This window comes from Dipteris shenzhenensis, chromosome 26, assembly GCF_047967505.1.
Source record: "Dipteris shenzhenensis isolate YYH24624 ecotype China chromosome 26, Dip_SZ_1.0, whole genome shotgun sequence".
Lineage (NCBI taxonomy): Eukaryota > Viridiplantae > Streptophyta > Polypodiopsida > Gleicheniales > Dipteridaceae > Dipteris > Dipteris shenzhenensis.
Genome location: NC_141621.1, coordinates 34755510 through 34780108, shown reverse-complemented (window position 1 = coordinate 34780108; position 24599 = coordinate 34755510). Strand labels below are relative to the sequence as shown.

At 41.4% G+C, this 24599-nt stretch overlaps 1 protein-coding gene across 1 annotated transcript; it reads left to right on the top strand.

Moving 5' to 3' along the window:
* The first annotated feature begins 14748 nt into the window (after positions 1-14748).
* LOC147884996 (uncharacterized) lies at positions 14749-18046 on the top strand. The gene is made up of 2 exons (XM_087397622.1): positions 14749-14970; positions 16227-18046. The coding sequence occupies exons 1-2, from the start codon at positions 14893-14895 to the stop codon at positions 17493-17495; spliced, it is 1347 nt and encodes a 448-aa protein (XP_087253748.1). The 5' UTR covers positions 14749-14892; the 3' UTR covers positions 17496-18046.
* The last annotated feature ends 6553 nt before the right edge of the window (positions 18047-24599 follow it).

The following is a 24599-nucleotide window of genomic DNA, read 5'->3' as shown; positions in this document are numbered from 1 at the left end:
TTAGGCATATTAAATCTAAATTTCATTGCAAAGTCCTTATAAGAAGTCGATTTGGCATTCATAATTAGCCCCTAAGGAACCTGTACAACATCCCATACTATTTTATGTCATCCCAAGGACAATTCTTTGGGATTTGGAAGTTATCAATATGCCCTAGTTTAACTTAGGCTTCTAGCAAATTTAAACTTTCTATGTCATGATGCCTTAAGTCCTCAATACTCATTTGCAATATAAGTTACATATTCTAGATTGTATAGCATTTTAAATAATCACAAATATATATATATATATATATATAGTGCATGGAGAAGAGAAGTAGGTGAAATTCAATAAATAGAATTCTAACTCCCAAGCATAGCATTAAACATGATCATAAGGGTAAGGTGTAATTGAGTTTCATGGGGATAAAAAATGATACTTTTAGATCTCAAAAAGTAATATATGGGGGTCTATACAAGTGCACATGCATTCAATTTAATATGATTCATGTTCTATATCCATCTGACAAAACTGAACTTCATGAAACATTAATCATCAATTAAAGATTTCTAGCCTCATTCTCAATACTTTCTAAATTCCATGGTATTTGAGGTATTTTTCAAGTGAATTAGCCACTTTTTCTGATCATATTCTTACACACACATGTAACCCTAAAAATAAACAAGTGGGAGCTAAAGCCCCAAATAGACCTCCACAAAAACAAGTACATGTGGTGCAATTGTTGCCACTTAATGGTACTAAAAAGTACATTGAGGTAGAGGTCTATCATGAGGATAGCACCCACATGTATTATCTATCGTTAGCAATGTGGCGGCCCACCTTTGGTCCTCATGGTTAAATGAGGATGCATGGAAAAAGAATGAGGCAATGGGTAAAAGTGATGGTTAACGATAGTGCAACACATAATTTCTTGAACTACTCGCTACTTAAGAAATTAAAATTGTCTGAGAGTCCAAGTGCCCATAAATATGTGGTCTCTTTGGCAAAGGCCAATGATAAGAAGGTTTGGGACACCATGATACATGATGTAGAGGTGGATATTCAAGGCTTTCAAGATGCCTTAGATTTCCAAATTATGCATCTCAATTGAGCTAATGTTGTTCTTGGTTGAGAATGGTTGTATAGTCTTGGGTATAGATTACAACAAAGTTATCTTAATAACTACATTATGTTTGAAAAGAATGGTAGAGTCTTCTAGTTTTAGGGAGAACATAATGTGCCCAACTCTCCTCTTATCTGTTCAATGGAATTGGAACGACTGCTACACCAAGAATAATGTAAGGTATATCTCATTTATTCTTGATTTTATGTTTTCTACATCGAAAAGAAGTAATCTTGTTTTTGATAATGTTAAGAAGTATCAATCTTCTTTCAATGATTTAATGTTTGAATTTAAAGAAGTTTTTTCGTCTGATTTGCCTGTTGGTTTACCCCCTGAGAGAGAAGTAGATCATAAAATAGATTTTGTTTCTTGGATCTAACCCTGTTTGTAAACCCCCATATAGGCTTAGTCAAAAGGAGGAACTTCAGGTCGAAAGGCAATTAACTGAATACCTTAGGAAGGGACAAATTAAACCAAGTAGCTCACCTTGTTCTATACCAATTTTACTAGTAAAGAAAAAGGATGGTGCTATGCGTTTATGCATAGATTACTGAGCATTAGATAAAATCACCATAAAAAATAAGTATCCTTTGCCTGACATTGATGCGCCCTTTGATCAACTGCAAGGGGAAAAATATTATACTAAAAATGATTTAAGATTAGGATATCACCAAGTGCAAATTAGAGAAGAGGATGTCCAAAAAACATCATTTCATCCTAGGTATGGGCATTATTAGTTTAAAGGCATGCCATTTGGGTTAACAAATTCTCCAGCAACTTTCATGACACTTATGAACAATGTCTTAATTTAGGGAAATTTGTTGTAGTATTTTTAGATGATATCCTTATAGTAAAACCAGAAAAAAGCATTTGGAAACATTTGCAAAAAGTGTTCCAGCTACTTAGAGATAATTCACTCTTTGCTAAAGAATCCAAATGTGAATTCTTTGCAAAAGAAGTCAAGTACTTGGGACATATAATATCCCAAGAAGGGGTTCGTATGGATCCTAAAAAAGTAAGGACCATATTGGAATGGCCACATCCTACAAACCTATAAAAATTACAGATATTCTTAGGTTTGTCTAGACTCTATAGGAGATTCATCCAAGATTACGTTAAGATTGTTGTTCCAATGAATGACCAGCTTAAGGGGAAGGGAAGCACCTTCATATGGGATGAGCCACAAAAGAGAAGTTTTAAAAAATTAAAGGTAGCTATAGTAGTAGCTCCTATCTTAAAGGTAGTGGATCCCAATGAACTATTCATGGTTAAGACAGATGCCAGTGATTTTGTTGTTGGGGTGGTACTTTTACAAAAAGGTTGACGAGTGGCTTTTGAAAGAAAAAAGTTAGATTGTGCCCAACGGAATTACTCGGCATATGAGAAGGAACTGTATGCTATAGTCTATGCTTTGAAGAAATGGAGGCATTATTTGTATGGTGCCAAATTTGAGATAATTCTTAATCAAGAAAGCATTAAGTGGATTTGCAATCAGCTAGAGCTTAAAGGCAGAAAAGCTAGATAGGTTGAATTAATGCAAGAGTTTCATATGCAAGTCACATATTGGAAGGGCAAATTCAATGTGGTTGCTTGTAGACTCCCTTAGCCAAAAGCCAATTGTTAATAAATTGAGTTTTACTCAATTTCAGAATGATTTCCTAGAGTCCTTTAAAGGGAAATGTGAGTTTGATCCTCACTTCTCTAAAATATGGAAAGTAATTAGAAATAGGGATCCAACTAATTGAGAGGCTTTCACTGAGGAGTCACATGGAAATGGTGACACATTACAAGTTGATGATAAAGGACTCAAGTGGAAAAAATATGCTATTGAAGATGGCTACCTACTCTAGCAGGGCAGAGTATGTGTCCCGAATAATAATGACATAAGGTGCCAAATTCTTTTTGAGTGTCATGATAGTCCAAGTGTTGGAAACTCAGGAGTTTAGAAGACATATTTGCTTCTAAAAAGGCAATTCTTTTGGCTTGGAATATGTAAGGATGTCCAAGACTATGTATTGAAGTGCCAAAAATGCTAGATTAGTAAGGCTAAATGCATTAAGGTAGGAGGTCTCCTACACCCATTGGAGATTCCATCTAGCAAATGGGAAAACATCTCTCTGGACTTTATTGTGGGATTACCTAGAACACAGAGGGGGCATAACTTTGTGTGGGTAATTGTTGATTGGTTAACCAAGATGGCTCATTTTATTCCTGTCAGTGAAGAGGTTAAAACTCCAGGATTAGCTAGGCTATTTGTGTAGTTTTATAAATTGTATGGGTTACTAGTTGCTACAGTATTGTTAGGGACCTGGATAGAAAATTTAAAAGGCATTTTTGGAGGGTTGTGTTTATAAGGTTAGAAACTTCGTTGAATATGAGCACCGTAAATCATCCACAGAGTGATGGTCAAACTAAAAGTGTCAATCAAATCATTGAGAATATGATTCGAGAATATGTAAGTAAACAACAAACTAATTGGGAAAAATATTTGCCCATATTAGAATTTTCATATAACAGTGCCAAACATTTTGCTACAGGTTTTAGTCCATTCATGATGATGTATGGATTTCAACCAAAGGCCCCAATGGCAGTGGGACTCAAAAAAGAGAAGGTACAAGCAGCCAAAGACTTCTTGAAGATATGAATAAAATGCTTAAGTTAGCTAAAGATAGCATAAGAAGAGCATAGGATAGAGCATGAGGGTATGCAAACCCTCACTGTAGAAGGTTGGAGTTTAAAGTAAATGAGAAATTCTATCTTAAGGTACTTGAATCTTCAGAATCCTTAAAGATAGGAGAATGTTTGAAGTTATCTCTAGGTATTGTGGACCATTCACAATACTTTAGAGGATTGGAGAGCTTGCTTACAAAGTAGCCTTACTCGAGGGATGTAGAGTACATCCAGTTTTTCATGTTAGTAGGCAAAAAAAGAAGTTAGGAGGTGATGGTAATCTCATAGGAAATGAAGTCCTAGTTGAACTCATTGAACCTGCATCTATACCACATGAACCAGATAGAATTTTAGATAGACAAGAAAAAATAACAAGACATACAATATGGTAAGAATGTCTAGTTAAGTGGAAAGATAGACTTGAGGAGAGTTCAACATGGGAAAGTGTAAGCAATCTCTAGAGGAGGTTTTCCAATTTTGTTTTCGAGGATGTAAGCCATTATTAAGCAAAAGGGAATGTTACATCAACCATAATTTCGTAAGTGTGAGGCTTCCTTATGGTGAGGCGGGAAACCAAGAGGGCTTGACAGTGTAACGTTGGACACACGAATTAATGTGTAGGCAAAATAGGTCTAACATTATAGAGGGATGCCAAGAGGGGTTAAAAGGGTAAGGTCCTTTGAAACGACACTTGGCATCAAAAGGAATGCACATGGCATGCACTAGGCATGAGGGAGGTTTCTAGAGAGAGGGCTACACATGGAAAGTAAGAGGAGAGAAGGAACTAAAAAGAAAGAGGTTGATGGTGGAGCTCAATGAAACCGTGATCAGGTGGAAATTGAAGGAGACGCCCTCTTTGTTGTTACAGTTTGTAGAGCTCACGAATACACCTCTTGCATCCACATCATTTTATCATTCCTAAAAAACATTTTGTTTTGAGAGTGAGTATCAGAGTATTGCACATCGACATGTTCACCATAAGTCCCATTGCGATAGTTCAAGGAGAAACCCTATTGTGGTAGCTTCTCACTATGTTCCTTTGGGTAGACCCTCTTAATGGTACATGGGTAAGCCTCTAGCATAGGTCACTAGATAGCCTCTAGCATAGAGCCACACATCTTCACATCATAGTGAGACACTAGTCATGAGTTATGACTATGGATGAGATCTATGAGTGGAAAGACAACTGGCAAGAAATGTACCATTTTATGATGTTGCCTTGGACCTCATTGGTCTTGAGAGATTAGGCATAGATCCATCTTATGTTAGCATGGATCAACCTCCACATGTTTATAATGTACATTTGACGGTAAACCATCATCACAAGGCACTCCCATACATCAACATAGATTGATTCGATTCATGTACAATTGTCATATCCACGCATGGATTCGACTCCATCTACTTCCACATCAGATGATACAGATACTCAACAAGAGGTCACTAATGTCCATGCAAACTTGTGGGAGGTAAGTCCTCAGTATGAGGCTCCCACATCTATAGCAACATGCATACATATATTCCTTAGTGCATCTAGCTCCTTAGGTGATGTCATTCTAGCATCCATCACTAATGCTTTCACCTCTGACATGGATAATATCATATCTTTGGACATAGTTTCCATTTGTAGTGATCTCTAGGTTAGTATTTAGACACCACAGCATTGTCTCACTGAGGTCTCTCTCATGTTGCATTGCATCACACTTAGATCTTGTGATCACATCATTCCTCAACATGAGTGACATTTATGCGTTAGTGTCCCATCAATGCAACATGCACCCTCTACCTACCCATGGCAATTTATGAGGGGGTATTAAGGATAGTGTAGATTGCACCATATATATATTTGGGTCCCTACACTTTTGGAACATCTTTCTTGGACACTTCAAGTGCATCATCTTAGGATTGTACACTAAAAAGTCATCCACAAAGATTGCCTAGGGATTTGTTAGTGTACTCTTGAGATGTCTCCACCATGAACCTTTGAAATGTTGTTGGTAGAATTTCACCCCAAATGGCATCAGTTTACTTGAGTATGCTCCTATTTGGTGATGTATGAAATCGGTATTTTTCCTATCTTCTTTGGCAAGGATGATCTAGTTGTACACATGGCACCCTATGTTCTGAGGTTCATTAGAATAATGATTGTGACTTGGATGTCCACCACGATGATTTCCTCTTGCACAAAAATTCCCTCGATTGCTACTAGATTGACCTCCTTGGTCATACTGCTTCTTGCGGCTATCTCTTTCATAGTGCCCAAACTTATGATAGTACTTTCATTGAATGTTTGACAAGTTGGTGGATACATTTCCTCTTCCTTGAAATCTCCCTATATTGGAATGATATCCTCTTGGATGTTGATGCTAATGCTGCTGTGGATGTTGTTGCTACGGTTAGTTCATTTGATTGCTATTTGTTGTTAAGGGATTAGACAATACCGGTTCCTCTATACACCGGTAGGAACTTCCCAATGGAGAAGCATACTATCACTATTGACAAGTTTGATGGAACTAGCTTCCATACATGGCAAGTCTAAATCCACTATCTACTCATGTCCTATGGTCACTTGTTAGCATCTTCCTTGATGAAGATGACAAGGAAGATGATGAGAAGGCGCAATCAATAATTGCATTCCAACTTATTAAGGATCTCATCCATAATTCCTCAGAGCTTACATCAACCAAAGACAAGGAAGATGACAAGGAAGATGATGAGAAGGTGCAATAAATAATCGCATTCCCAATTACCAAGGATCTCATCCATAATGTCTCAAAGCTTACATCAAGCAAAGCTAGCACTTGGAGAAACTTTATGACGCCAAGGGCAAAAATTTGAAGTTAGCACTTAGGATTCAATTTTACAAACTTAAGATGGAATCCAATGAATAACGTGGCACCCATATCTCCAAGCTCAAAACTATCATCATGCAATTAGCTCAATCAACTCCACAGTGGATGAAGGTGATGCCATTGCAGCACTCCTTAAAAGCATGTGACCTGAATATGATGCCCTTGTTACAATACTCATGAATCTTCCATCTATATCTTTTGAGGGATGCATTTCTTCACTTCTCACAGAAGAGAGTAAGGTGAAGGATTGAGCCTCTACATCAGCATCCACCTCCTCAACAACCACTTCACATGCTCTTTTGATGACCGGGATATCAAATCTAAAGTTTATCTATTGTAAGAAGAAGGGGCACACTGAATTGTGGTGCTTAAAGAAGGATCCATCAAGAAACAAGTGTGGCATGTGTGAGACCATTGGTCACCTTATTCGTGAGTGTATTGGAGGTAATTCATCTAAAAAAGCAGGGAACTATGCTCAAGCAACGTCTCCAAAACTACCTGAAGGGCTCCTTTTAGCCTATGTTTTCTTGTAACCCTATGATAAAAGTATCTTGTATGGAAATGCCTCTCTCTATAAAGGCATAGTCTATAAAGAGTCGGGAGTGTAAGTCCAATGCAATGTTGCATTGAGTGGGCGGGTTAAAATATCCCTCTCATAGGAACCATTCCTAAGGAGGCATGTAATTAGAAATATAGATGCATGAATTATGTGGGCTCACAATGGCTTATCGTCATCCTTATCTTGAGGGATATGGCTCTCACCTACATCTATAAAGGGATAGTAGCCTTGTGGCTTTGTACCACTCATATGGGCTGAAACCAATTGGGCCAAGACCTCTTTGGATATCTTCGCATATGTGGTCATCCAGCTTCTCTTGTGGCCTTATCCACTTGCTTTGTAGAGCTGTCTTATCTTGTCCACACTTGGCCTTACACTGTGAACTTCAGATTCTTGACAAATTCATGCCTTGCCTCTAGCATAGATAGTGTCATAGGGTGTAGGCAAATTACATAACATGTGACTCTAATGGCCAATCATATATGCACCACTCTTGGACACCAAAATATGATATTCATATAGCCCATCTCCATATCATCCTTATCTTTATGATCCTACATCACCATCACATAATAAACTTCATGGAAAAGTACATGCCTTCTTGCTCTTTTGGTGAGTTTTCATCTTTTCTTGCTCTTTTGGTGAGTTTTCATCTTTTCTTGCTCTTTTTGTGTGTGTCATTCGGCCTAGGTCATGGCCCACTTCTATTGGTCAAAATCACCTCGTATTGGCTAACTATAGGATGCTAGAGAGAGAGAGAGTGAGTGAGTGAGAGTCACATGTTTGTGTGTCAATTGGGGGCCAGGAGATGGTCCGCTTTGGCCAGTCAGAGTCGCCTTGCCTTGACTGACATGTTCACTTGTGGTAATACTCCATATCATCCTTATCTTTATGATCCTACATCACCATCACATAATAAACTTCATGGACTTTTGGTGATTTTTCATCTTTTCTTGCTCTTTTTGTGTGTGTCATTCAGGCTAGGTCATGGCCCACTTTGATTGGTCGAAATCACCTGGTATTGGCTAACTATAGGATGCTAGAGAGAGAGAGAGAGAGTCACTGAGTGAGAGTCACATGTTTGTGTATCAATCGGGGGCTAGGAGATGGTTCGCTTTGGCCAGTCGGAGTCGCCTCGCCTTGAATGACGTGTTCACTTGTGATAATAAATATCGAAGCTAAGTGATGGCTCACGTTAACCAGTTGGTTCCTAAAACTTTGATCTAGTGATATACCATATTTATTTATTTAATATTTTTATACATACGTTTGAATAGAGCCGAGTTTTATTTGGATGATGGCTCGCTTTTGCCAGTCAGTTCATCCTAATAATAAACTTCCCCAACCAAATGTGTGATTGGCAAAGATAATCTAGATCATCTTGGTTATGTGATGTTTCCTATTGTAGCCTCTACCACCTGATAGGTTGACTCACTTGATATTGACTTTATGAAGATTTCTAATACATTAAAAAAAATACTTCGCATTATGTTAGTGGATTGTGCAGTGGGCTACATGTTACTTGACATAATCCTCCATTGATTTAGAAACCAAAAATGTTTGTAATATGTTGTTATTCTAAGGTGCAAAACTTTTATGAAAGTTCTTTTGCATCATGACAATCAATTGTGTTGCATATTGTTTGTGAGCGGCTTAATTGACATTAGAATTGTATGTGTAACTCTTGTGTTTCTTTATTTTAAAGTAGTTTTAGCACTTACAAAATGATGGTTGCATGCTTAGATCACTACACACCCATCCTTCGGGCATCCTTCATCGTCGCAACACAAGAGAAGGAGACAGTCCAATTTGAAGGCTAAGATTCAAATGCTTATCCATCAGTTAGCAATTCAAAACTTGGTAGTGTCATTATGCAATATTTACAAGATCAAATGCAAACCCGAGTATTTGACCATCTTTATATGAACTAGCATGGACGTGGTTGAATGTTCAGGTCAGATGCAAAATTCATAGTAGAGTGATTCGTCCCTCAAGTATTGGGATATCCAATAGGTCAATGGGAAATATTTACTAAGGCAAAAGATGTCACCTTGCCTATTAATGGAGAGGAGCTAATCTTAATGAACATCCAAATCCCAAGGGGCATGGGAACCAATGTTAGATTGCTTTGCTATGGGTTGGCTATTTAGAGAAATCGCTAGCTTTCTCATAGATGTTGCACGAGCTCTTGGTGACAACTCGGTGAAGGGAGACATAACAATCAAACTCTTGGTTGATTGCAGAAATTCGCTTTGTAGGACTAATACAAAGGAGAGACCTACTATGGGTCTCGGAGCAATTTGCATACTTACAATGTAAACAAGGATGTGGCAATGCTACACATAGAGGAAATGAAGACGTGCTTGTGAAGATAGGCTACATCTTTTTAATATCTAAAGTCAACCATATGACCACAATTTTGATTGCTAAATTTATAATGTCTTTGAATTGTACATATGGAATTTTGAAATTTCTATAACATGTATCTTCACCTCTTGGTAGTATTGTCGAATGAGTGTCGAATTGAGATTGTGCACTAGTTTGTAAGAGTTTGAAAATTTTTTCCATCCAACTTGCACAAGCATCTCACTCCGTAATTGAAAACTTAGCATCCTCACTCCACAACTGAAAATTCAACTTGTCCTTCTTGTTCAATTTTCTCAAACATGCTCACTCCATGATTGAAAATTCAAACCGTCTATTCTTTATGAAATAGTTAGATAAATTTTCACATCTTGCAATTTGAAAATATACCGTACATTTAAATGTTTTAACACCATGTTGCTCATTAGTTATCGGCATGGTTATTAGATATTAACTTGCTCTATCTCACCATGGCATCTTCCTTGTAAAGTTCAATGCAAGCATCATATGATTCACAAGAACAAAATGCTCCTAGCAAGATAGCCATCAGACACATAATGGATGTGGTTGATGCTACCCTCCAACCAACAAGCAAAGATGAAGCATGTGCAATGGCTAATGCCATTTTCTACCATGATCCACAAGGTTGGAAATGGGATCACATTAATACCGTGGCCAGCAACGATGACATCGATGCAATTTGGGGGAGAGGCGATGTCGCACATGGACATTGTCCTATTAGACTTTGCAAAAATAGAGCTATGAGGGAGAATGCATATTGTATTTATTGCATGGTCAATTCAAAGAAGCCTCATAGCGGATGCATGCCACTATACTTTGCAAAGACCCGATGTGCCAATTGATTTTACTTCTTGTCCTTGTTCATGCAAGTGACAACCACCACAGCCACCAAGGACAACAGCCGCAACCACAGTCCCTATGGTAGCATCACCACCCACAAATGTGGGAAGCCCGTATTCAGTTGAGAAAATAGATATCTCTTGAAGTGCATGCCAATGTGTTCCATTTGTTCAAATAATTGTTATATTGATGATCATGTACTCATTAGAATTGTTTTGCATCATGTAGTTTCTGTGACTTCAACTGACCTCTTTATAAATGTGTGAAAGTGCAGAGGGGGATGACGGTGAATAGGACATAGATTCTTCAAGGGAATATCTCACTTTTCCTAGCACCATGGTTTGAAATGTCATGTTTGAATATTGACAAGAGAAACAATGGATCCTTGGTGAAATGAATCACTTGAATGCATTGCTCTAGCAATTTGGATAGAGGTTAGTCCTCGGTTAGTCTACATAAAAAATGCTTTTGAGGAGCAATGCCAAATTGTAGCTTCATATCATCAACAAGCGCAAGATGCATAGGCTGTACTTCAACATTTCAAAGAAGGAGGCCGTATGCATAACGTTAACCCAAATTTTGTAATCCTAGCTATTAGAAATCCCTCTACCATTCCGACACCCATTACTTTTGTGGATGATTATATGCCAACATCATTTTGATACAGTGGCCGGTTATTATTCTCTACCATGTCACCATTGATTTCACCTAGCTTACCTTGTAAATCCTTAATTAAAAGGTTAGAAGTGCATGTCCAACCTTTAATGCTCCTTTGGTGCAACAATTGTATGATACACTTGGCATCAGAGCAACATTTTCATCTCATCCTTATGTGCATAAAATGTAACATTTTGGGCTCCTATCCAAGTTAGTTATGCTAGAACATATGGACATATATTGTAATGACATACATTACTGTTGTTAATGGATTTTTGAGATGTTGTGAGAAATTACAATAAGTTCCCATGTTGTATTTGCAAAATTTTATCTTGTATTGTGTTATTTCTAGATGTTTTACCTCCCAAAATGGCTACAACTCTTTCCACTCTTGGCCCTTTGCACTTCTTGATTTGTCTTTGAGGATTGCCTTAGAAGTGTTTACGCATTCTAGTACCTAAATTAGTGTACTCTTCGTGGTAGATGTTACATCTCCACTTCATGGCACGTAAGAGCGTAACATAATCATGTGCCTTTGTAGCGTTTCACCCTCGTTTCTCTAGAGCTATATTCTTCTCTATACATGCTTAAACAGTTCAATAATGCGCAAGAGTTTCATACTCATTTTGTAGTTTCCTGTCTATGTTGTGACATGAACAACATGAATTAAGGTTTGTCAAATCAACCCTTAATTTGTTTCTCAATCATTTTTGCATTGAAATGATAATTTCACTCAACATTATTCTGACAACATTATGTAAGTGTGCTGGACCTCAAGAAAGAGCAGCCATCCAATCATCTTGCCTTCTCCCAACATAATTGGTTAATTATAGACATGGTAATCTGCCTATAAAAATTGGTGTGGGATGATAAGTTGCCTTTTTCCACGTCACGCTCTCGCCTGAGTAAGCATCTATCTACACTGTGATCATTGCAACATCATGCTTTGCATATGAATGTCAGTATTTCACACACTCTAGTGCAGTAGCTAGCAATACTTGCATCTATGTGACAGTTTTCTCATGCACGATGACTACCTTCCAACCATAACGACTCAATTATTTCAAAGATTTTAAAGTATTTTGACACACTGTACATATTCTCAAAATGTTTACAAAATAGCATTTGATTCAACATAAACAAGCCCTAATGCATCATAGACCTTTCCACATATTACCAAACAAGGCATGTACGAAATCAACATTTGATTTGCAATTCCTATGCTCCAAATCATTGCCACATTACATTGGCATAGTTGTAAATGTTCTACTATCACTCATCTACAATTTCAGGCTCTTCATGTGATATACTACTTTCTATTTGGGTAACACCTCGCAGGATGGCAATCACATGCTACCTGGTCCCTCACGTCTCTTTGTTTGTTTTTGTTCATCGCCCATCAAATGTTTTTGCATCCTTAAGGCGGATTCTGTGAACACTTGGTTGCAAAGGTTGCACATCCACTTCTAACGATCTAACATTGTAACAAAATCTTGCGGTTTTGTAACATTTTGCCCTCATCCATGAGCCTTGTTCTGGGTTTGCTATTGTCCTACCCTATCCTGTCTCTTTGCCATTGTTGTTGTCATTAATATGTATTAGCAATTCAAGACCTTTTATGTAGCTATGCTTTTCATGATATTTTCCTCCCAGGTGACATTTTCCTCAATCCATTCCATGTAAATGCACTAGACCTCGAGAGGGAGCAACCATCTAGTTGTCTTGCCCCCTCCTGACATAATTGGATGATTATATATATAGTAATCTACCTATCAAAATAGATGTGGGATGGCAAGTTACCTTTTTCCACGTCATGCTCTCTCTCAAGTAAGCATATATCTGCACTATGATCATTCGCGATATCATGCTTTGTACACTCATCACGTCATTGCTTTATCACTTGTGAATTTTCCTTGAAAAATTAGCTTGACGATGCAACCAATCTCGATTTGATATAACAACCTTGTGCAATGTTACCAATTTTAAGATTCGGAGACCCATGAATGTTATCATTTTGGAACACAAAATATATTATCTTTGACTTGAATGGGTGGACATGTTGAAAAATTGTGTGCTCTCTCTCTTTCTCTCTCACTTATGGTGTTTAATAATTTGTAATAATTTTAAGAAGTTGTAGTATGGTTGAGGCTAGCTCCACTTTAATTGTTACTTTTGTTTTAGAGCATTTCTAGATTTTGTTTAGGGTCTCACTTTCTTATATGGAGAATGGAGTATTTCTAGATTCTATTTAGTATATGAAGATACCTACTATGCTCCATCTCTCATGTGTGCGAAGGACATGAACCTTTAAATATCATGCTAAAGTCCTAGTAATACTCTTCCTTAGCCCTAATCTGTTGGTGTGACCACCCATCTATTATAATTCGGCTGGTTAATTTAACCCCATGAAAAAATTGCGTTCACCCATGGAGGAAATATCATCAATAAATTTCTACTCATAAACAAACTCCTTGTGGATCAAGTTTCAACTTATCCTAATAAGGCGTAACTGCATGGCATTGAGTTGCTGTCAATTCTCTATTCCTTAAGAAATCCCTATGTGCAAACAGCAAGAGAGAAGGCTTTCAAACTCTGTGCTGTGTTGATAGACGCCTCATATATTTTATTTGCAAGAAGGTTGGCGGCACGCACTTGCTGCTTGGGGTATTGCCAAAAAGTATGGGGAGCTAGAGACTTGGACTGACGTTGAGCTTGAAGACTTTGTCCTCGTTTGTGTTCAAACATCGAAGCAAACAAGAAGTCTTGTCACTTGTGAATCACAAACGGTTGCCACTACAAAGCTTTACAACTTGCAAACGGTGATAAAATATACGATGCACGTGAAGACGGGCGAGCAACCGGCCTGCAAAAGAGTTGCTGAGAGGCTCTGCGGCCGCCGCATCATGTCTTGCGGGGGGCAGATGAGGTGCATTCGGCGGGGAATTGCGAAAAAGAAATTGACCGAGGTGGCTGGGATCGGAGAATCGGATGTGCAAGCCAGATTCGGTTAAGGGGGGCGGTGGAACGGATGCATTTCCAAATTTGTGAGCGGATCATGGATTGGGGAGGTGATCATGCGAGAAAATGAATCGAGAGTGGAGACTGTGGGGTGTGGATTTGTGGGGGCCCCGACCGGATGAGATGCCGAATGCAAGGGCAGCGGCCGGTTTAGGCTAGCTTGGCTTTTTTCCTAATTCCGACGAGTCCCACCTGAACGATAGCAACGCAGTCCTTTGCAGCAGGAGAAAGCGCGCCTCGAAGACAGACGGCGACTGGGCGAGGGGGAGAGAAAAAGAGGGGAGCCGGGCCTCAGGTTTGTATTAAATGGCTCAAGCCCCACAGGTTCGAGCATCTGCAGCCGTTGTAGCTTTCCCTCGCTCGCTCTTTAATGCACGGGCATGTGGCGATAGGGTGAGCGTTGTCTAGAAAGAGGCTAGCGATAGTGCCTGGTGGGAAAAAGCATTCAGTTGCTGGCAGTTGGGGTTTGAGCAGCAGCATTGCCTGGGCAGTTGGTCATTGCCATTCTTGGGTCTCGACGTTCTTGTGTTCTGAGCTTGTTGGGGTCTTCTCCAGCAGCCGCGCTTCGTGACTTTCGTAGGGTCGAGGATCTCGTGTTGTTGCTTCAAGTTTCGGGTTTTGAGCAGCTGGCGGTTGAAGGCGGAAGAGGGCGCAGGCTACCGGGGGCTCAGAAAAGGGGGGAACGGGCTGCTATTCGATGTTTGTGGAGACATTCTGCACCGTTCGCTGTGCTGTGGTTGGACTCTTCCCCGATCGAGAGTGGAGAGCGATAGCGCTTTTTGCTGCTGTGTTTCTGCTTCTTGGCGGACATGGAAGGATCTCTTGCGTCAATGTTCATGGAGGGGAGTCTTCCAGTATCAACCATTTCATGGGCGACCTCAGGAGAGGTAAGATAGCAGAAGTTCCTCTCTCTACACCTCGCACGAACTTGGGTTATTTGCATTTGGTTGGTCTGCCTGTCTCCGAGCAAAGCCCGATATCGCTTAAAAGAAAAGAATAGGGGACTTCATTTCTTTCTTTGAGCAGGGCTGGGGAACATAATTTGTCCCGAACCAAGCCCGATATCGCTTCATGATCTTTGTGGGTACTTTTAAAAAAAAGTATGGCGAGCTTCAGAAGAGATGGGAACATAATTTGTTCCTATGTCGGCAAGAGCTATGGCCTTGTGAGCCGAACACAAGCAATTATACTCAAGTTTGTCTGTTAAGTTGCAAGCAATTTACAGGCAATGTACATGTGCAGGAAAATTTCTGGCCTCGTATGTGTTAAACGATGAAGCTTTGCACTCTATGCGGAGTTTGCATGTTCTGGAAACAAAGCTGTTCCCTTGTATGCGCAAAACGGTGATGTTGGAGATTCTCCGTCTGTATGTCTGCAAGTATGGCTGGAGCCGGGGAGGGTGCGTTGGTGGGTGCAAGCTTGTGGCAGCGAAGGCAGGACGCTGTGAGGTAAATGCGATGGGTGGGCTGGTTACGAAGGTGGGGGATGAGGGATGCGGTAAGAAGTCTGCAAAGAGAGGTGATGTCATGGGTGTAGTGAAGGAGGTTGCAAGCGTGTGCGGAGAGCACAGAGTTCGTTTGTGTGTGTGAGAGAGAGAGGGGGAAAGAGAGAGAGAGAGCACGAAGCTATGGGGGGGTTGAGGGATGTGAGAAGGCTGCAGTGGAAGTGCATGCGAGGTTGGGAATGAGCAACGGTGGTGAAGTTTGTGTGTGTGTGTGTGAGAGAGAGAGAGAGAGAGAGCGCGCGCAAGCAAATCTACGAAGCTATAGCGTGGCATTATTAAAGTGTGTGTGTGTGTGTGTGAGAGAGAGCGCGCGGGACGAGCAAATCTATAACGAAGCTATGGCGGCTGCATGTGCGTGTGTGTGTGAAAGAGAGCAAATCGAAGAAACTATGGCGATGTTGGCTTGCATGAAAGGCGTGTGTGTGTGTGTGCGCGAAAATCCATCGAAGCTATGGCGATGTTGGCTTGCATGAAAGGCGATGTTGGTTGAATGATGAGGGGTGTGTGTCAGCGAAAGCAAGCAATGGCGATGTGGATATGCATGGAAGGTGGCGAACGTTGAGAAAGGATGTGGGATTGAATGATAGAGGTTTGTGAGGGAGGATGATGAAGATGATGATGGTGGTAAAATGGGTGCAGAGCACGGAGGAGCTGCAGCAGAGGCTGGCGAGCACGTCGATGGAACTGGAGAGCACGAGGGCGGAAGCGGCGGCGCAAGGGAAGTTACAAGAAGCTCGGCTATGGCGATTGGAGGAGCTACTGAACGCTACAAGAAAGGAAAGGGACGAAGCTCGTCAAGAATGCCATAAACTGCAAGAGCGTCTTCGTTTCTCGTCGTCGTTTTCCTCCATCACCACCACCACCTCGCCATCGCCCTCCATCCCCGACTCCCCTTGCAGCTCCTCCTTCCATCCCCCCATCCCCTCCTCCTCTCCCTCTCCTCCCATCCCCGACCTCCCCCCTTGGCCCTTCCCCGACCTCCCACCAGACCTCCTCTCCCTCTTCTCCCTCGACCCTCCCCATAGCCTCCCCCCCTCCCCCCCTCAATTCAGCATGGACGCCCTCGATGACCATCTCCCCCTCCATAGCCTTGACCTCTCCTACCTCCACCCACATCCCACCCCTCCACCTCCCTGCCCCCCCCCCCTTCTTGCCCCCTCCTCCGGCCTCTCCCGCTCCTTGTCCCGCCAATCGTCTTCCAACTCCAGCTCCGCTTCTGCCCCGCAGCCTCCTCCTCTCCATCCACCCATCCTCAACTCGCCTGAAATCCCTCCTCCCGTCTCCCATCCTCTGCCACCTATCTCCTCCGACTTCTCTCCGCCTTTCGCCCCCTTGTCCTCCTCTTCCCCGCCCATGCCTCAGGTTTTCGCCACCTCTCCCGGCCCTGCTCTCCTTCCCTTGCAGCAAATCCATCTTCCCGAGCCCCCTGAGTCCGACCCTCAGGTCATGCTCAGCTCTTTGCCAGAGAAAGGCAAGCTTCTCCAAGCTGTTATGCAAGCTGGCCCTCTCCTCCAGAACCTTCTCCTTGCGGGTCCTCTTCCACAATGGCGACACCCTCCTCCGGCTCTCAGCACCGTTGACATCCCCAAGGTACCCATGTCGCCCACCAACGTCCTCTTGCCTTCCCTGAGCCAGTTCTCAGCTTTCATGCCAAATTCTGTGCAAAGCTCACCCCCGCTCTACGCAATCCATAGCGTCTCTCCGCCGCCGCCCGCGACCTATCTTCGCGGTGGAATGGCAGCCCGCCCCGAGTCTTCTTCCATTGCGAACAACTCAACATCTAATCCTTGTTCCAGGAGCACAAAGCTACGTAAGCTAAGATCCGCAGGCCTATTTGCTGGCCAAATGATGATGCCCAGAGATGTCAGGCTTGCAGCTGGAGTCTCTAACTCTGCAAGCATCTATTAAAGCTCCGCAAGGCGAGCTGGTGGTCTCCCTAGCAACTGGGGCTGCCAATGCCAATATTCTGCCAGAGCTACTGCGAGGTCTGCTGGGTGCAAGCTCTTGCACTACTGATCTTGGTGCATTCAACGGATGCGACTGCAATTTGCAAGGCGTGATATCACATTCCTGCTGTTGCTGCCTCTCGAAGGTGGAGCAAGATTGTATTTTACACTCGTGTGTTTTTGTCAGCTAAGCTAGATGATCTTGGATTGGGTCGTGGTCTCCTACTGGTGGCGTTCTCGGTATGCATTTGCAGAGTCGCCCGATGAGAGATGCACGTAAATCGCACAAACTTCACTTCTGTCCAGTCACTGATATTGGCTCGTGATTTGCGATGGAGCAATTGTGCGGAATCCTGTAAGATTTTTGGTAGGGGACTTTCCAGCGAAAGGTGCTTGTAGTTGCCATTATGTTATTTTTCTCATGCCGTGGCGTTCGTCTGCGTTTGCTCTGCGCAAAAGATTCGCCCCTTGGGATATGTAAGCTCTTTAATTTGCTTAATATACAGATGCGTTTTAACACAATCGTAAAGGAAACTATGGTCTGCTTGCTCTCATTAATCTTGGCGTTCAGGATGAGTCCTTGTAAGATTTCCGCACCTCTACTATGCTCCCTGTCCAAGCTTGCCGCAAAATACATTGAAAGTCCTGAGTCCTACATCTTCAACTCGCCTATGAACCTCCATCACTTTGAGATGGAGGGGAGGGTGAGAGTTAGATTCTCACAAACCACAACATTGAGGGCTTGGACTAAGGAAGTAGACATCTTGTATTGCCTTTAACCTCCTTCATTGTGAGATTGAGGTGGGTGCAAGCTAGATTCTCATGAACCACGACATTGAGGCTTGGAGGATTGCTATTGGACAAAGTGTTGACGCACACACAGACGTGTTTCTTTAACTTTAGAAAAAACTTTCGGGTACATCTATTCGTGCATCTATTGACACATCTACAGACCCGCATCTACAGATGCGTCTATATAATAGATAAATGTGTCTATAGACGCACAAATAGACGTCTTGCTAGAAATTTTAAAAAATAGAGGCGTACATAGACACGTTATAGACGTGCTTATAGACGCTCTACAAAATATTTTTTGTTAATAAAAGCAGAATTTTGTGTGGTTGAGCAGAATGCTATGTATGTTGTGTATGCTATGTAGTTACAAGAATCCCATTTTCACATTGTGCAATTCAATTCTTACAGTTAATCGCATTTTAATTAGCACGATTGCAAGCACGTCTATAACTGACGATTATAATTTCGAATAAAACATTATAACTCCAAAGCGTTTAGTTCATAAGGTATTAATTGATAGAACGTTGCATAAGGAAATTGAAAGCCAAAAAAATAAAAGGAGTGTATATTAATTCATAGCTCAAAAAGTTCTTGTATCTACATATAGCACGTAGCCAAGCCACATCTTGTGGCTTCAAGTACAAAAAATAAGAGGAGTGTATATACAAGAGAGGCACGACGCCAAGCCAATGGTTCAAGTATAAAAAAGAGTAGCTAGCACTACTTTTATGACTAATCTAAGTTCTCCACGTCTTCGCTCCCTTCTTCCTCATCTTCTTCCTCCTAATTAGCCGCAAGGCCTTGTAAACAAGGGACATGTATTAATGTATGAAAAATCAAATCTTTACTTACAATATTGACATTATTTAATTACTTTTAAATACCTGCAAGGGGCTCCAGTAGCCCGGATATACTGCTCCTTAGTAATCAGCCCGTCATCATAGAAGTGCCTCCATGTATCTCCTCTGCGATGGTGGTGGTGGTAGGGTGTCTGGACAGGAGTAGGATACCTGCCCAATTCAAGTTACGAGATGACACAATTTGCGGAGGGGTTAGTACAAAGAAACAACCTCTTAATAAACTATATAAACAATATAATTTGAGATCGATACTTACAAATTGGACCTCCCATGATTCAACACCCCCTGCTCCAAAATGCACGCTTTCATATTGCTCTATTTGGATCCTTCGTGCCTCCACATGCTGCAGACTGGGGTTCACCTTCGCTGCCTTCATTGCTTTCTTCCACTCACGCTTGTGACAGGTGTGGGGCTGGCCCCTTAGTGGTTGACCTCTCCTGAGCCTGGCAATCTCGGCTAGTGCTTGCCTCTTAAGCGAAGATCTTTTATTACCAAGTATCATAACAATCTTTGACTTGGCCCATTTATCTGTGAATTGAACATTGGGGGGATTGGGATACCTAGAGCGAACAGCAGTGAGGGTCTCATCAGCCAACTTTTTTCGTTGATCTTTGTAGTGAATAAAGCAATCTCCGTAGTTGTTAGCAATTACAGAGCGCATGAAGGCCATGATGTCCTTCCATTCATCCATCAAGATGCCTCCTGTCTGACTGATGTCATAGAAGATCGTACCATCACTCTTTGGCACGTCTGCATCACCTAAATCATCCTCGTCCCCACCACTACCTCTCTCAAAGCACTGTGCCATGCATCCCCCACCGCTCTCCCTGCTACTACGCCTGCTGTCCTGTCGTGTCGAGCTAGTACGCTGGCCAATCGTAGCTGAAGAAGCGACTCGACTGCACGAGAGTACGCTGGCTACTCGTAGCTAGAGAAGCGACTCTCGACTGCACGGCAGTACACCGGTTGCTCTGTGAGGTAGAAGGGCCTCCAGTGACCACAGGGAGGGAGAAGGGGCTCGGCTATCTCGACTCCACTGGGGTAATCTCAGCTGGTGTGGGGTTAGGGTGGTTTGGAGTCTGTACAACCGACTCTTGGGGGGTGTTTAGAGTACCCGTCATGTATGTGTATAACTCCCCAGGAGTGGGAGGGTGCCCCAAAAGGTTGTATAACTCCCGAAAGATGGCATCCTGAAGATTAGGTGAGGCTGAAGAGATTCCTGGCCACATGATGAACTGAAGAAAAGAAAAGAAGCAGATTACCATTGAGCATGCCCTTGTCATGAGATGCAAAAGAAAAATAGAGTGACAACCTGACATTGAGCAAGTATTTACAGACTCTTGCATTCTTTGAATTAGAGTGACAGAAGTCTATATCTGCTTGCTCAATGTCAAGCTATTGAAGCTTCACATGGGGAAAAAGAGAGGAAAAGAGAGGAGAAAAAAGAAAGGAGATAAGAGAGAAAAAGAGAGGAGAAAAGAGAAGAAAAGAGAGGAGAAAGGAGAGGAAAAGAGGAGAAAAAGAGAGAAAAAGTGGGGATAAAAGAGAGAAAAAGAGAGAAGGAAAGAGAGGAGAAAAGAGAGGAAAATAGAGGAAAAGAGAGGAGAAAAAAATAGAGAAAAAGAGAGGAGAAAGAGAAAAAAAGAGAAAAATTACCACGAAAAAAGAAGGAAAGAGAGGAGATAAGAGAGAAAAAGAGAGACGAAAAGAGAAGGAAAGAGAGGATAAAAGAGAGAAGGAAAAAGAGAGACAAGGTGAAGGAAAGAGAGGAGAAAAGAGAGGAAAATAGAGAGAAGGAAAGAGAAGATAAAAGAGAGAAAAAGAGAGAAGGAAAGAGAGGAGATAAGAGAGAAAAAGAGAGACGAAAAGAGAAGGAAAGAGTGGATAAAAGAGAGAAGGAAAACGAGAGACAAGATGAAGGAAAGAGAGGAGAAAAGAGAGGAGGGAACGAGAGAAAAAGAGAGAAGGAAAGAGATGAGAAAAGAGATGAAAAGAGAAGGAAAGAGAGGAGATAAGAGAAAAAAAGAGAGACGAAAAGAGAAGGAAAGAGAGGATAAAAGAGAGAAGGAAAAAGAGAGACAAGGTGAAGGAAAGAGAGGAGAAAAGAGAGGAAAATAGAGAGAAGGAAAGAGATGAGAAAAGAGAGGAAAAGAGAGAAAAAGAGAGGAGAAAAAAGAAAGGAGATAAGAGAGAAAAAGAGAGGAGAAAAGAGAAGAAAAGAGAGGAGAAAGGAGAGAAAAAGAGAATGCAATCCCTTATTTCCTCACGAATGTAATCCCTTTCTTCTATCATGCTTTCCCTTCCATCATTCATGCAATCCCTTTCTTCAATCATGCAATCCCTTTCCATCATTCATACAATCCCTTCCCTTCATTCATGCAATCACTTATTTCCATCATTCAATATGCAAGCCTTTTCTTGGAAGTGGAAGTGGAAGGGGAAGGGGAAGGGAAAGAGAAGGAAAAGGAAGGGGAAAGGAAAGAACACATAATAGACTGTCAGAGCACATCTATAGACATATCTAACAGCGCGCTTATAGGTGTGACTGTCTATTTTTTCAAAAGACAGACGCGTTGTTAGACACATCCATAGACGTGCTTTGACAGATGCCTTTCTTAAAAAAACTGAAAAGGACATGCACTCGATCCCAAAAAGAACAACACTAGTACCAAAAACATGTTGGGATATCTCAAGGTGTATGCCTCAGGCACACCTTGGTTTCTATGTGTGTGTGCTAGAGGCACAGTTAGGTGCCCATAAGCACAGTTAGGTGGTGGTAGAAGCCACATAGGATGATTGAGAGAATCTAGGAGCAGATTGAGGAGATGATTGTGGAGCTCAGAGGTCATCAGTGATGTCAGTGATCATGTAAGAGGTGCCTACTTAAGGACCTCATCTTTCTTCATTCCATAAGCAAGAATTTCTGAGTTTGTGTCCACTCCATGCTTTCTTTTCAGTTTACCAACATGGTATCAGAGCCCTTTGATCCCCCTTGAGCCCATTTCTGCCACATCATCTTCTTCTTCTTCTTCTTCATCATCATCTTCACCATTTCTCCTCCTTCTTCCCAAATCTTGCTAAAGCCTGTTCTCCCTCAGTTCTCTGCCTTTCTCCAAGTCCTTCCTGTTGGAGATACCTCTCAAAGGGGTGAACCTTTGGCTGCAAGGAATTGAAGCATCTCCATCTCTGCTGGTCGCCATTTCACGCAGATCGTCGAATCTCTATTCTACGTTTTCTCTGTGCCTATGCCTTCTTTCTCTAATTCCTTTCAGGGGAAGCTTCTCCATACCTTGGCTATCTTGTGCTGAAATCTGAGCAGCAATGGCTGCATATTCAAGGAGAAAACAGAGAAAAACCAATCGACTTTGAAGAAGCGAGCTATGGCAACCTAACGCAGAATTGCGCCTCTCCTCCTCAGTGGATCTTCTCTGGTATAAGAGCTTTCTTTTGCTTCAGAAAGCCCCTTTTTCTTTGCTTTGGATAGTAAGATACAAGCCCTCCAAGTTCAGGCCTCTGTTTTTGACAGTTTTGACAAGGTTGTGAAAGTGATGCTACATTAGATGCTACTTTAGCATTTCTGAGTTTTTGAAGTTTTGAAAAGCATCAGTACAACTATGGCTATAGCTTTGCTTCGAGTTGCTACACCTGGATTTGGTTGGAAAGCTTTCATTTAGCCACCTCTGTGAAGCATATAAGTGAAAGCATCATTGATTGAAATTTGGTCACAAGACTTTGCTACATTGAATGTTTATATTTTGAAGCTTTCAGTTGCTATTCTAGCCTTGTAAGAGAGAAGACATTGCCCAATACCTGGGTTAGACCCTCTCATGGCTACCATGTTGAATATAGATAAGTTCAATGGTAAGGGCTTCCACACATGGTAGATGAAGGTGAAATTTGCATTGATGAGGGAAAACCTCTGGGGACTTGTCAAACCGGCTTCAACTTCTTCTTCAACAGCCTCCAATGCTGGAGAATCCTCAGCTCCGACACACCTGGCAAGGGATCCCGCTAGAGAGGAGAAAGCATATGGCATCATTGCTCTTGCTTTAGGAGATGATTATATTCATCACATCTTTGACTTAGAGTCTCCTTCAGAAGCTTGGCAGAAGCTTGACATTATTTTTGGTGCTAGCTCTCACATCTCAAAATTATCACTCAAAATTTCTTTCTTTGAATTGAAGATGGTTAGTGGCACTCCTTTGGCTGCCCATGTCAATTACATGCGGAGTCTTATGACTCAACTTGCTTCTATCAACTCTCCTATCACTATAGATGATGCAATGGCAGTGTTGCTCAAGAGTATGCCTGAAGATTATGATCATATTGTTACCACTTTGAAAAATCTTCCTAATCCTAATCTTGAAGGTCTTATCTCTGCTCTCCAAGAAGAAGAAAGGCACATGGAGCTCCGGAAAGGCAATGACATAGCCTATGCCATAAAAATCCAAAAGAACACAGTATTAGATAAAGTGGGACAAAAGTTGCATTTTGGGAATTTCGAAATTGGGTGGATTTCATTAAAATTGGGAAAGGCTTCATTAAATTTGGGAAAATTTCCATTGATTGTCGGAATTTTACCAATATTGAATAAGCTAATATTTGGAATTCCAATGATTATGAAAAACTTCATTGGTTGTGAAACAGTTCATTGCGTATAAAAACCGGAACAAAGCATTTGTGGCAGAGTTTGAAAATCATGTATTTGGTGGTGTTAATAAACACCGTCTAGGGACAACATGTATACTTTACTTGAGGTGTTAATAAACACTAGTTGGTGGTGTTAACAAACACCATGCATAGTGAGTTCCACTAGAAACAAAGCAGTTGTTGGTGAAGGTTAGCTTCTGAAAATTGTCATATTAATAATATGCAAATACCCATTGACAAGATAACAACAATTGAGAAACATCACATGAGAACACACCTTACAATGGAAGTTTGGGAGATTAAGAGGGAGAAAATCAACACCATTTTCTATGCTCTGATACCAAGCAAGCTCTCCTGTGCTTTGATACATACACTCTATGGAATCTTGATCTTCTTAGGTCTATTTATGGATTTTGATCTCCATGACCAGACAATTGCATCAATACACTCCCATACCTGTGGATCCAACCTATTCTCTGCCCAATACTTGTTCCAGCAATCAACATAGGCATCTGCATCATTGAGCCCCTTTCTCTTAACTGATGGTGCCCAATACTGAATTAATAATTTCTTGAAATTAGGAGAAGCAGCATCCGTCTCGGCACTTGATATGGCAACCCCAAGCCATATGGGGTATATAGGATCTGATGGCCTCACCAAGACGAAGTCACGTTGCTTAACATCCACCATTGGTCTAAACTCTTCCCTCGGCTTACCTTTTAGAGGCCCACAATAGTGATCATTCCATTCCTCATAGCCTT